Here is a 13,951-nt window from a genome sequence, read left to right on the forward strand (position 1 = left end):
AGAGTGGGACAGTGATGGGAGAGTGGGAATGTGATGGGAGAGTGGGACAGTGATGGGAGAGTGGGACAGTGATGGGAGAGTGGGACTGTGATGGGAGAGTGGGACAGTGATGGGAGAGTGGGACAGTGATGGGAGAGTGGGAATGTGATGGGAGAGTGGGACAGTGATGGGAGAGTGGGACAGTGATGGGAGAGTGGGAATGTGATGGGAGAGTGGGACAGTGATGGGAGAGTGGGACAGTGATGGGAGAGTGGGACTGTGATGGGAGAGTGGGACAGTGATGGGAGAGTGGGAATGTGATGGGAGAGTGGGACAGTGATGGGAGAGTGGGACAGTGATGGGAGAGTGGGACAGTGATGGGAGAGTGGTACAGTGATGGGAGAGTGGGACAGTGATGGGAGAGTGGGACAGTGAGGGGAGTGTGGGACAGTGATGGGAGAGTGGGACAGTGATGGGAGAGTGGGAATGTGATGGGAGAGTGGGAATGTGATGGGAGAGTGGGACAGTGATGGGAGAGTGGGACAGTGATGGGAGAGTGGGAATGTGATGGGAGAGTGGGACAGTGATGGGAGAGTGGGAATGTGATGGGAGAGTGGGACAGTGATGGGAGAGTGGGACAGTGATGGGAGAGTGGGAATGTGATGGGAGAGCGGGAATGTGATGGGAGAGCGGGACCGTGATGGGAGAGCGGGACCGTGATGGGAGAGTGGGACAGTGATGGGAGAGTGGGAATGTGATGGGAGAGTGGGACAGTGATGGGAGAGTGGGACTGTGATGGGAGTGTGGGACAGTGATGGGAGAGTGGGAATGTGATGGGAGAGTGGGACAGTGATGGGAGAGTGGGACTGTGATGGGAGAGTGGGAATGTGATGGGAGAGTGGGACAGTGATGGGAGAGTGGGACTGTGATGGGAGAGTGGGACAGTGATGGGAGAGTGGGACAGTGATGGGAGAGTGGGAATGTGATGGGAGAGTGGGACAGTGATGGGAGAGTGGGAATGTGATGGGAGAGTGGGACAGTGATGGGAGAGTGGGACAGTGAGGGGAGAGTGGTACAGTGATGGGAGAGTGGGACAGTGATGGGAGAGTGGGACAGTGATGGGAGAGTGGGACAGTGAGGGGAGTGTGGGACAGTGATGGGAGAGTGGGACAGTGATGGGAGAGTGGGACAGTGATGGGAGAGTGGGAATGTGATGGGAGAGTGGGACAGTGATGGGAGAGTGGGACAGTGATGGGAGAGTGGGAATGTGATGGGAGAGTGGGACAGTGATGGGAGAGTGGGAATGTGATGGGAGAGTGGGACAGTGATGGGAGAGTGGGACAGTGATGGGAGAGTGGGACAGTGATGGGAGAGTGGGAATGTGATGGGAGAGCGGGACAGTGATGGGAGAGCGGGACCGTGATGGGAGAGCGGGACCGTGATGGGAGAGTGGGACAGTGATGGGAGAGTGGGAAAGTGATGGGAGAGTGGGACAGTGATGGGAGAGTGGGACTGTGATGGGAGAGTGGGAAGTGATGGGAGAGTGGGACAGTGATGGGAGAGTGGGACTGTGATGGGAGAGTGGGAATGTGATGGGAGAGTGGGAATGTGATGGGAGAGTGGGACAGTGATGGGAGTGTGGGACAGTGATGGGAGAGTGGGACTGTGATGGGAGAGTGGGAATGTGATGGGAGAGTGGGACAGTGATGGGAGTGTGGGACAGTGATGGGAGAGTGGGACAGTGATGGGAGAGTGGGACTGTGATGGGAGAGTGGGACAGAGATGGGAGAGTGGGACAGTGATGGGAGTGTGGGAATGTGATGGGAGAGTGGGACAGTGATGGGAGAGTGGGACAGAGATGGGAGAGTGGGAATGTGATGGGAGAGTGGGACTGTGATGGGAGAGTGGGACAGTGATGGGAGAGTGGGAATGTGATGGGAGAGTGGGAATGTGATGGGAGAGTGGGACAGTGATGGGAGAGTGGGACAGTAATGGGAGTGTGGGACTGTGATGGGAGAGTGGGAATGTGATGGGAGAGTGGGACAGTGATGGGAGAGTGGGACAGTGATGGGAGAGTGGGAATGTGATGGGAGAGTGGGACAGTGATGGGAGAGTGGGACAGTGATGGGAGTGTGGGAATGTGATGGGAGAGTGGTACAGTGATGGGAGAGTGGGACAGTGATGGGAGAGTGTGAATGTGATGGGAGAGTGGGAATGTGATGGGAGAGTGGGACAGTAATGGGAGAGTGGGACAGTGATGGGAGAGTGGGAATGTGATGGGAGAGTGGGAATGTGAGGGGACAGAGGGACAGTGATGGGAGAGTGGGACAGTGATGGGAGTGTGGGAATGTGATGGGAGAGTGGGAATGTGATGGGAGAGTGGGACAGTGATGGGAGAGTGGGACAGTGATGGGAGAGTGGGAATGTGATGGGAGAGTGGGACAGTGATGGGAGAGTGGGACAGTGATGGGAGTGTGGGAATGTGATGGGAGAGTGGGACAGTGATGGGAGAGTGGGACAGTGATGGGAGAGTGTGAATGTGATGGGAGAGTGGGAATGTGATGGGAGAGTGGGACAGTAATGGGAGAGTGGGACAGTGATGGGAGAGTGGGAATGTGATGGGAGAGTGGGAATGTGAGGGGACAGTGGGACAGTGATGGGAGAGTGGGACAGTGATGGGAGAGTGGGACTGTGATGGGAGAGTGGGAATGTGATGGGAGAGTGGGACAGTGATGGGAGAGTGGGACAGTGATGGGAGAGTGGGAATGTGATGGGAGAGTGGGACAGTGATGGGAGAGTGGGAATGTGATGGGAGAGTGGGACTGTGATGGGAGAGTGGGACAGTGATGGGAGAGTGGGACAGTGATGGGAGAGTGGGACTGTGATGGGAGAGTGGGACTGTGATGGGAGAGCGGGACTGTGATGGGAAAGTGGTAATGTGATGGGAGAGTGGGACAGTGATGGGAGAGTGGGACAGTGATGGGAGAGTGGGAATGTGATGGGAGAGTGGGATTGTGATAGGAGAGTGGGAATGTGATGGGATTGGATGGGAAAGTGGGATAATGATGGGACTGTGAAGGGAGAGTGGGACAGTGATGGGAGAGTGGGACAGTGATGGGAGTGTGGGAATGTGATGGGAGAGTGGGAATGTGATGGGAGAGTGGGACAGTGATGGGAGAGTGGGACAGTGATGGGAGTGTGGGAATGTGATGGGAGAGTGGGACAGTGATGGGAGAGTGGGAATGTGATGGGAGAGTGGGACAGTGATGGGAGAGTGGGACAGTGATGGGAGAGTGGGAATGTGATGGGAGAGTGGGACAGTGATGGGAGAGTGGGACAGTGATGGGAGAGTGGGAATGTGATGGGAGAGTGGGAATGTGACGGGATTGGATGGGAAAGTGGGATAATGATGGGACTGTGAAGGGAGAGTGGGACAGTGATGGGAGAGTGGGACAGTGATGGGAGAGTGGGACTGTGATGGGAGAGTGGGAATGTGATGGGAGAGTGGGACAGTGATGGGAGTGTGGGAATGTGATGGGAGAGTGGGACAGTGATGGGAGAGTGGGACAGTGATGGGAGAGTGGGAATGTGATGGGAGAGTGGGACAGTGATGGGAGCGTGGGACAGTGATGGGAGTGTGGGAATGTGATGGGAGAGTGGGAATGTGATGGGAGAGTGGGACAGTGATGGGAGTGTGGGAATGTGATGGGAGAGTGGGACAGTGATGGGAGAGTGGGACAGTGATGGGAGAGTGGGACAGTGATGGGAGTGTGGGAATGTGATGGGAGTGTGGGAATGTGATGGGAGTGTGGGAATGTGATGGGAGAGTGGGACAGTGATGGGAGAGTGGGACAGTGATGGGAGTGTGGGAATGTGATGGGAGAGTGGGAATGTGATGGGAGAGTGGGACAGTGATGGGAGAGTGGGAATGTGATGGGAGAGTGGGACAGTGATGGGAGAGTGGGACAGTGATGGGAGAGTGGGACTGTGATGGGAGAGTGGGACAGAGATGGGAGAGTGGGACAGTGATGGGAGTGTGGGACAGTGATGGGAGTGTGGGACTGTGATGGGAGAGTGGGACAGTGATGGGAGAGTGGGACAGTGATGGGAGAGTGGGACAGTGATGGGAGAGTGGGACTGTGATGGGAGTGTGGGACAGTGATGGGAGAGTGGGACAGTGATGGGAGAGTGGGAATGTGATGGGAGAGTGGGACTGTGATGGGAGAGTGGGACAGTGATGGGAGTGTGGGAATGTGATGGGAGAGTGGGACAGTGATGGGAGACTGGGACAGTGATGGGAGAGTGGGTATGTGATGGGAGAGTGGGACAGTGATGGGAGAGTGGGACAGTGATGGGAGAGTGGGAATGTGATGGGAGAGCGGGACAGTGATGTGAGAGCGGGACTGTGATGGGAGAGCGGGACAGTGATGGGAGAGCGGGACAGTGATGGGAGAGCGGGACAGTGATGGGAGAGTGGGAATGTGATGGGAGAGTGGGACAGTGAAGGGAGAGTGGGACAGTGATGGGAGAGTGGGAATGTGATGGGAGAGTGGGACAGTGATGGGAGAGTGGGACAGTGAGGGGAGAGTGGTACAGTGATGGGAGAGTGGGACAGTGATGGGAGAGTGGGAATGTGATGGGAGAGTGGGACAGTGAGGGGAGTGTGGGACAGTGAGGGGAGAGTGGGACTGTGATGGGAGAGTGGGACAGTGAGGGGAGTGTGGGACAGTGATGGGAGAGTGGGACAGTGATGGGAGAGTGGGACAGTGATGGGAGTGTGGGACAGTGATGGGAGAGTGGGACAGTGATGGGAGAGTGGGAATGTGATGGGAGAGTGGGACAGTGATGGGAGAGTGGGACAGTGATGGGAGAGTGGGACAGTGATGGGAGTGTGGGAATGTGATGGGAGAGTGGGACAGTGATGGGAGAGTGGGACAGTGATGGGAGAGTGGGACTGTGATGGGAGAGTGGGAATGTGATGGGAGAGTGGGACAGTGATGGGAGAGTGGGACAGTAATGGGAGTGTGGGAATGTGATGGGAGAGTGGGAATGTGATGGGAGAGTGGGACAGTGATGGGAGAGTGGGACAGTGATGGGAGAGTGGGAATGTGATGGGAGAGTGGGACAGTGATGGGAGAGTGGGACAGTGATGGGAGTGTGGGAATGTGATGGGAGAGTGGGACAGTGATGGGAGAGTGGGACAGTGATGGGAGAGTGTGAATGTGATGGGAGAGTGGGACAGTGATGGGAGAGTGGGATTGTGATGGGAGAGTGGGAATGTGATGGGAGAGTGGGACTGTGATGGGAGAGTGGGACAGTGATGGGAGAGTGGGAATGTGATGGGAGAGTGGGACAGTGATGGGAGAGTGGGACAGTGATGGGAGAGTGGGACAGTGATGGGAGTGTGGGAATGTGATGGGAGAGTGGGACAGTGATGGGAGAGTGGGACAGTGATGGGAGAGTGGGACTGTGATGGGAGAGTGGGAATGTGATGGGAGAGTGGGACAGTGATGGGAGAGTGGGACAGTAATGGGAGTGTGGGAATGTGATGGGAGAGTGGGAATGTGATGGGAGAGTGGGACAGTGATGGGAGAGTGGGACAGTGATGGGAGAGTGGGAATGTGATGGGAGAGTGGGACAGTGATGGGAGAGTGGGACAGTGATGGGAGTGTGGGAATGTGATGGGAGAGTGGGACAGTGATGGGAGAGTGGGACAGTGATGGGAGAGTGTGAATGTGATGGGAGAGTGGGACAGTGATGGGAGAGTGGGATTGTGATGGGAGAGTGGGAATGTGATGGGAGAGTGGGACTGTGATGGGAGAGTGGGACAGTGATTGGAGAGTGGGACTGTGATGGGAGAGTGGGACTGTGATGGGAGAGTGGGAATGTGATGGGAGAGTGGGACAGTGATGGGAGAGTGCGAATGTGATGGGAGAGTGGGACTGTGATGGGAGAGTGGGACAGTAATGGGAGAGTGGGACAGTGATGGGAGAGTGGGAATGTGATGGGAGAGTGGGACAGTGATGGGAGAGTGGGACTGTGATGGGAGAGTGGGAATGTGATGGGAGAGTGGGACAGTGATGGGAGAGTGCGAATGTGATGGGAGAGTGGGACTGTGATGGGAGAGTGGGACAGTAATGGGAGAGTGGGACAGTGATGGGAGAGTGGGAATGTGATGGGAGAGTGGGAATGTGATGGGAGAGTGGGATAGTGATGGGAGAGTGGGAATGTGATGGGAGAGTGGGACAGTGATGGGAGAGTGGGACAGTGATGGGAGAGTGGGAATGTGATGGGAGAGTGGGACAGTGATGGGAGAGTGGGAATGTGATGGGAGAGTGGGACTGTGATGGGAGAGTGGGACTGTGATGGGAGAGTGGGACAGTGATTGGAGAGTGGGACAGTGATGGGAGAGTGGGACTGTGATGGGAAAGTGGGACAGTGATGGGAGAGTGGGACTGTGATGGGAGAGTGGGACTGTGATGGGAGAGTGGGAATGTGATGGGAGAGTGGGACAGTGATGGGAGAGTGGGACAGTGATGGGAGAGTGGGACAGTGATGGGAGAGTGGGAATGTGATGGGAGAGCGGGACTGTGATGGGAGAGCGGGACTGTGATGGGAGAGCGGTAATGTGATGGGAGAGTGGGACAGTGATGGGAGAGTGGGAATGTGATGGGAGAGTGGGATTGTGATAGGAGAGTGGGAATGTGATGGGATTGGATGGGAAAGTCGGATAATGATGGGACTGTGAAGGGAGAGTGGGACAGTGATGGGAGAGTGGGACAGTGATGGGAGAGTGGGACAGTGATGGGAGTGTGGGAATGTGATGGGAGAGTGGGAATGTGATGGGAGTGTGGGACAGTGATGGGAGTGTGGGAATGTGATGGGAGAGTGGGAATGTGATGGGAGAGTGGGACTGTGATGGGAGAGTGGGAATGTGATGGGAGAGTGGGACTGTGATGGGAGAGTGGGACAGTGATGGGAGAGTGGGACAGTGATGGGAGAGTGGGAATGTGATGGGAGAGTGGGACAGTCATGGGAGAGTGGGACAGTGATGGGAGAGTGGGACAGTGATGGGAGAGTGGGAATGTGATGGGAGAGTGGGAATGTGACGGGATTGGATGGGAAAGTGGGATAATGATGGGACTGTGAAGGGAGAGTGGGACAGTGATGGGAGAGTGGGACAGTGATGGGAGAGTGGGACTGTGATGGGAGAGTGGGAATGTGATGGGAGAGTGGGACAGTGATGGGAGTGTGGGAATGTGATGGGAGAGTGGGACAGTGATGGGAGAGTGGGACAGTGATGGGAGAGTGGGACAGTGATGGGAGTGTGGGAATGTGATGGGAGAGTGGGACAGTGATGGGAGAGTGGGACAGTGATGGGAGTGTGGGACTGTGATGGGAGAGTGGGACAGTGATGGGAGAGTGGGACAGTGATGGGAGTGTGGGAATGTGATGGGAGAGTGGGACAGTGATGGGAGAGTGGGACAGTGATGGGAGTGTGGGAATGTGATGGGAGAGTGGGAATGTGATGGGAGAGTGGGACAGTGATGGGAAAGTGGGAATGTGATGGGACAGTGGGACAGTGATGGGAGAGTGGGAATGTGATGGGAGAGTGGGACTGTGATGGGAGAGTGGGACAGAGATGGGAGAGTGGGAATGTGATGGGAGAGTGGGACAGTGATGGGAGAGTGGGAATGTGATGGGAGAGTGGGACAGTGATGGGAGAGTGGGACAGTGATGGGAGAGTGGGACTGTGATGGGAGAGTGGGACAGTGATGGGAGAGTGGGACAGTGATGGGAGAGTGGGAATGTGATGGGAGAGTGGGACAGTGATGGGAGAGTGGGACAGTGATGGGAGAGTGGGAATGTGATGGGAGAGTGGGACAGTGATGGGAGAGTGGGACAGTGATGGGAGAGTGGGACTGTGATGGGAGAGTGGGACAGTGATGGGAGAGTGGGAATGTGATGGGAGAGTGGGACAGTGATGAGAGAGTGGGAATGTGATGGGAGAGTGGGACAGTGATGGGAGAGTGGGACAGTGATGGGAGAGTGGTACAGTGATGGGAGAGTGGGACAGTGATGGGAGAGTGGGACAGTGATGGGAGAGTGGGACAGTGAGGGGAGTGTGGGACAGTGATGGGAGAGTGGGACAGTGATGGGAGAGTGGGAATGTGATGGGAGAGTGGGAATGTGATGGGAGAGTGGGAATGTGATGGGAGAGTGGGACAGTGATGGGAGAGTGGGAATGTGATGGGAGAGTGGGACAGTGATGGGAGAGTGGGAATGTGATGGGAGAGTGGGACAGTGATGGGAGAGTGGGACAGTGATGGGAGAGTGGGAATGTGATGGGAGAGCGGGAATGTGATGGGAGAGCGGGACCGTGATGGGAGAGCGGGACCGTGATGGGAGAGTGGGACAGTGATGGGAGAGTGGGAATGTGATGGGAGAGTGGGACAGTGATGGGAGAGTGGGACTGTGATGGGAGTGTGGGACAGTGATGGGAGAGTGGGAATGTGATGGGAGAGTGGGACAGTGATGGGAGAGTGGGACTGTGATGGGAGAGTGGGAATGTGATGGGAGAGTGGGACAGTGATGGGAGAGTGGGACAGTGATGGGAGAGTGGGACTGTGATGGGAGAGTGGGACAGTGATGGGAGAGTGGGACAGTGATGGGAGAGTGGGAATGTGATGGGAGAGTGGGACAGTGATGGGAGAGTGGGAATGTGATGGGAGAGTGGGACAGTGATGGGAGAGTGGGACAGTGAGGGGAGAGTGGTACAGTGATGGGAGAGTGGGACAGTGATGGGAGAGTGGGACAGTGAGGGGAGTGTGGGACAGTGATGGGAGAGTGGGACAGTGATGGGAGAGTGGGACAGTGATGGGAGAGTGGGAATGTGATGGGAGAGTGGGACAGTGATGGGAGAGTGGGACAGTGATGGGAGAGTGGGAATGTGATGGGAGAGTGGGACAGTGATGGGAGAGTGGGAATGTGATGGGAGAGTGGGACAGTGATGGGAGAGTGGGACAGTGATGGGAGAGTGGGAATGTGATGGGAGAGCGGGACAGTGATGGGAGAGCGGGACCGTGATGGGAGAGCGGGACCGTGATGGGAGAGTGGGACAGTGATGGGAGAGTGGGAATGTGATGGGAGAGTGGGACAGTGATGGGAGAGTGGGACTGTGATGGGAGAGTGGGAATGTGATGGGAGAGTGGGACAGTGATGGGAGAGTGGGACTGTGATGGGAGAGTGGGAATGTGATGGGAGAGTGGGAATGTGATGGGAGAGTGGGACAGTGATGGGAGTGTGGGACAGTGATGGGAGAGTGGGACTGTGATGGGAGAGTGGGAATGTGATGGGAGAGTGGGACAGTGATGGGAGTGTGGGACAGTGATGGGAGAGTGGGACAGTGATGGGAGAGTGGGAATGTGATGGGAGAGTGGGACAGTGATGGGAGAGTGGGACAGTGATGGGAGTGTGGGAATGTGATGGGAGAGTGGGACAGTGATGGGAGAGTGGGACAGTGATGGGAGAGTGGGAATGTGATGGGAGAGTGGGAATGTGATGGGAGAGTGGGACAGTGATGGGAGAGTGGGAATGTGATGGGAGAGTGGGAATGTGATGGGAGAGTGGGACAGTGATGGGAGAGCGGGACTGTGATGGGAGAGTGGGAATGTGATGGGAGAGTGGGACAGTGATGGGAGAGTGGGACAGTGAGGGGAGAGTGGTACAGTGATGGGAGAGTGGGACAGTGATGGGAGAGTGGGAATGTGATGGGAGAGTGGGACAGTGAGGGGAGTGTGGGACAGTGAGGGGAGAGTGGGACTGTGATGGGAGAGTGGGACAGTGAGAGGAGTGTGGGACAGTGATGGGAGAGTGGGACAGTGATGGGAGAGTGGGACAGTGATGGGAGTGTGGGACAGTGATGGGAGAGTGGGACAGTGATGGGAGAGTGGGAATGTGATGGGAAAGTGGGAATGTGATGGGAGAGTGGGACAGTGATGGGAGAGTGGGACAGTGAGGGGAGAGTGGTACAGTGATGGGAGAGTGGGACAGTGATGGGAGAGTGGGAATGTGATGGGAGAGTGGGACAGTGAGGGGAGTGTGGGACAGTGATGGGAGAGTGGGACTGTGATGGGAGAGTGGGACAGTGATGGGAGAGTGGGACAGTGAGGGGAGTGTGGGACAGTGATGGGAGAGTGGGACAGTGATGGGAGAGTGGGACAGTGATGGGAGAGTGGGAATGTGATGGGAGAGTGGGATAGTGATGGGAGAGTGGGAATGTGATGGGAGAGTGGGACAGTGATGGGAGAGTGGGACAGTGATGGGAGAGCGGGAATGTGATGGGAGAGCGGGACAGTGATGGGAGAGCGGGACAGTGATGGGAGAGCGGGACAGTGATGGGAGTGTGGGACAGTGATGGGAGAGTGGGAACGTGATGGGAGAGTGGGACAGTGATGGGAGAGTGGGACAGTGATGGGAGAGTGGGAATGTGATGGGAGAGTGGGACAGTGATGGGAGAGTGGGACAGTGATGGGAGAATGGGATTGTGATGGGAGAGTGGGACAGTGATGGGAGAGTGGGACAGTGATGGGAGAGTGGGATTGTGATGGGAGAGTGGGATTGTGATAGGAGAGTGGGAATGTGACGGGATTGAATGGGAAAGTGGGATAATGATGGGAATGTGAAGGGAGAGTGGGACAGTGATGGGAGAGTGGGAATGTGATGGGAGAGTGGGACAGTGATGGGAGTGTGGGACAGTGATGGGAGAGTGGGACAGTGATGGGAGAGTGGGACAGTGATGGGAGAGTGGGAATGTGATGGGAGAGTGGGACAGTGATGGGAGAGTGGGACAGTGATGGGAGTGTGGGAATGTGATGGGAGAGTGGGAATGTGATGGGAGAGTGGGACAGTGATGGGAGAGTGGGACAGTGATGGGAGTGTGGGAATGTGATGGGAGAGTGGGACAGTGATGGGAGAGTGGGACTGTGAAGGGAGAGTGGGACTGTGATGGGAGAGTGGGAATGTGATGGGAGAGCGGGACAGTGATGGGAGAGCGGGACAGTGATGGGAGAGTGGGAATGTGATGGGAGAGTGGGACTGTGATGGGAGAGTGGGAATGTGATGGGAGAGTGGGACAGTGATGGGAGAGTGGGAATGTGATGGGAGAGTTGGACTGTGATGGGAGAGTGGGACAGTGATGGGAGAGTGGGAATGTGATGGGAGAGTGGGACAGTGATGGGAGAGTGGGACTGTGATGGGAGAATGGGACAGTGATGGGAGAGTGGGACAGTGATGGGAGAGTGGGACTGTGATGGGAGAGTGGGAATGTGATGGGAGAGTGGGACAGTGATGGGAGAGTGGGAATGTGATGGGAGAGTGGGACAGTGATGGGAGAGTGGGAATGTGATGGGAGAGTGGGACAGTGATGGGAGAGTGGGACAGTGATGGGAGAGTGGGAATGTGATGGGAGAGTGGGAATGTGATGGGAGAGTGGGACAGTGATGGGAGAGTGGGACAGTGATGGGAGAGTGGGACAGTGATGGGAGAGTGGGAATGTGATGGGAGAGTTGGACTGTGATGGGAGAGTGGGACAGTGATGGGAGAGTGGGACAGTGATGGGAGAGTGGGAATGTGATGGGAGAATGGGACAGTGATGGGAGAGTGGGACAGTGATGGGAAAGTTGGACAGTGATGGGAGAGTGGGACAGTGATGGGAGAGTGGGACAGTGATGGGAGAATGGGACAGTGATGGGAGAGTGGGACAGTGATGGGAGAGTGGGACAGTGATGGGAGAGTGGGAATGTGATGGGAGAGTGGGACAGTGATGGGAGAGTGGGACAGTGATGGGAGAGTGGGATTGTGATGGGAGAGTGGGACAGTGATGGTAGAGTGGGACAGTGATGGTAGAGTGGGACTGTGATGGGAGAGTGGGACAGTGATGGGGTTGGATGAGTGGGACTGTGATGGGAGAGTGGAGTTTGCACATTCTTCCCCACCCCCCCCACATCCCGTGTCTGTGTGGGTTTCCTCCGGGTGCTCCAGTTTCCTCCCACAGTCCAAAGATGTGCGGGTCAGGTGAATTGGCCATGGGAAATTCTCCCATAGTGTTAGGTGCATTAATCAGGGGCGAATGGGTCTGGGTGGGTTACTCTTCGGAGGGTCGGTGTGGACTTGTTGGGCCAAAGGGCCTGTTTCCCCACTGTGGAGAATCTAATCTAATCGAATCAAAACCCGACCCTGACCCTCACCCTAACCAGAACCCTGACTGTAATACTGACCCTAAACCTAACCCTGACCCTGACCCTCACCCTAAAAATATCCCGTACTCTGAATCTGACTCTGATTCTAACCTTAACCTTGATCCAAGACCTGATCTCAACCATCACTAACCCTAACCATGACCATCACTCTGACCCTCCGACAGTGCGGCACTCCCTCAGCACTGACCCTCCGACAGTGCGGCACTCCCTCAGCACTGACCCTCCGACAGTGCGGCACTCCCTCAGCACTGACCCTCCGACAGTGCGGCACTCCCTCAGCACTGACCCTCCAACAATGCCTGCTCCCTCAGCACTGACCCTCCGACAGTGCGGCACTCCCTCAGCACTGACCCTACGACAGTGCCCGTTCCCTCAGCACTGACCCTACGACAGTGCCCGTTCCCTCAGCACTGACTCTCTGACAGTGTGTGTGTGTGTGTGAGAGAGAGAGAGTGTGAGTGTGTGTGTGTGTGTGAGAGTGTGTGAGTGAGAGTGTGTGTGTGTGTGTGTGTGTGTGTGTGTGTGTGTGTGTGTGTTGGGTGGGGGTGACGATGGGCTGTTGATGTGTTCCTGTCTAACCAGCTCCTCCTGTTCCTCCTGTTGCTGACCAGCTGGGCTTTGTGGATCTGAATTTGGCAGAATTTGCTGGCTCGGGAGTGACAGCTCGCTGCTACATCCTGGAGGGATATGACACGAAGAACACGCGGCAGGATAACTCCATCCTGAAGGTACCCTCCTGCAAGGGGAAGGGAAGGAGACTGACAGTCAGGGCTGCGCGTGGAGGGCAACCACCTCCACTCTCAAAGCCCTCGTGTTATATCCAAACTTCGTACTGAGTCATAGGGTTAGATACAGAGTAAAGCTCCCTCTACACTGTCCCCTCATCAAACACTCCCAGGGACAGGATAGCACGGGGTTAGATACAGAGTAAAGCTCCCTCTACACTGTCCCCCCATCAAACACTCCCAGGACAGGGACAGCATGGGGTTAGATACAGAGTAAAGCTCCCTCTACACTATCCCCTCATCATACACTCCCAGGGACAGGATAGCACAGGGTTAGATACAGAGTAAAGCTCCCTCTACACTGTCCTCCCATCAAACACCCTCAGGAAAGGGACAGCATGGGGCTAGATACAGAGTAAAGCTCCCTCTACACTGTCCCCCATCAAACACTCCCAGGGACAGGGACAGCACGAAGTTAAATACAGAGTAAAGCTCCCTCTACACTGTCCCCCATCAAACACTCCCAGGGACAGGGACAGCACGAGGTTAAATACAGAGTAAAGCTCCCTCTACACTGTCCCCCCATCAAACACTCCCAGGACAGTGACAGCACAGGGTTAGATACAGAGTAATGCTCCCTCTACACTGTCCCCCATCAAACACTCCCAGGGGTAGGGACAGCACGGGGTTAAATACAGGGTAAAGCTCCCTGTACACTCTCCCCAAAGACAGGGCCAGTGCGATCGCTACTCACAGTGAGACAGTGAAGCTGCTGTCTGTGTCGAACCTGTTTCCTGGTACTGTATTTGTTTGGACAGTTTCTTTACCAATGAATAATTTCCTCTTCTTTCCCTCCATTTCTCTCTCCTTTGTTCCTTTCTCTGTTACTGTTGCCCTCCCTCCCTCCCCACCATCTCCTATTTATTTCTTGCATTCCTTCTCTCTCCTATTTTATCATCTCTGTCTTTCTTTCTGTCTCTTCTGTGA

General features: G+C 55.7%; 1 protein-coding gene across 1 annotated transcript in view; it reads left to right on the top strand.

The window, feature by feature from the left end:
• The window catches only part of LOC132832403 (early estrogen-induced gene 1 protein-like), a 63,658-nt gene that overhangs the window by 33,226 nt on the left and 16,481 nt on the right, over positions 1-13,951 (top strand). Inside the window, exon 4 of the mRNA XM_060850365.1 lies at positions 12,851-12,967. Within this exon, the coding sequence (XP_060706348.1) occupies positions 12,851-12,967 (117 nt within the window). The remainder of the gene's footprint in view (positions 1-12,850; positions 12,968-13,951) is intronic.

Source organism: Hemiscyllium ocellatum, chromosome 35, assembly GCF_020745735.1.
Source record: "Hemiscyllium ocellatum isolate sHemOce1 chromosome 35, sHemOce1.pat.X.cur, whole genome shotgun sequence".
Taxonomy (NCBI): Eukaryota; Metazoa; Chordata; class Chondrichthyes; order Orectolobiformes; family Hemiscylliidae; genus Hemiscyllium; species Hemiscyllium ocellatum.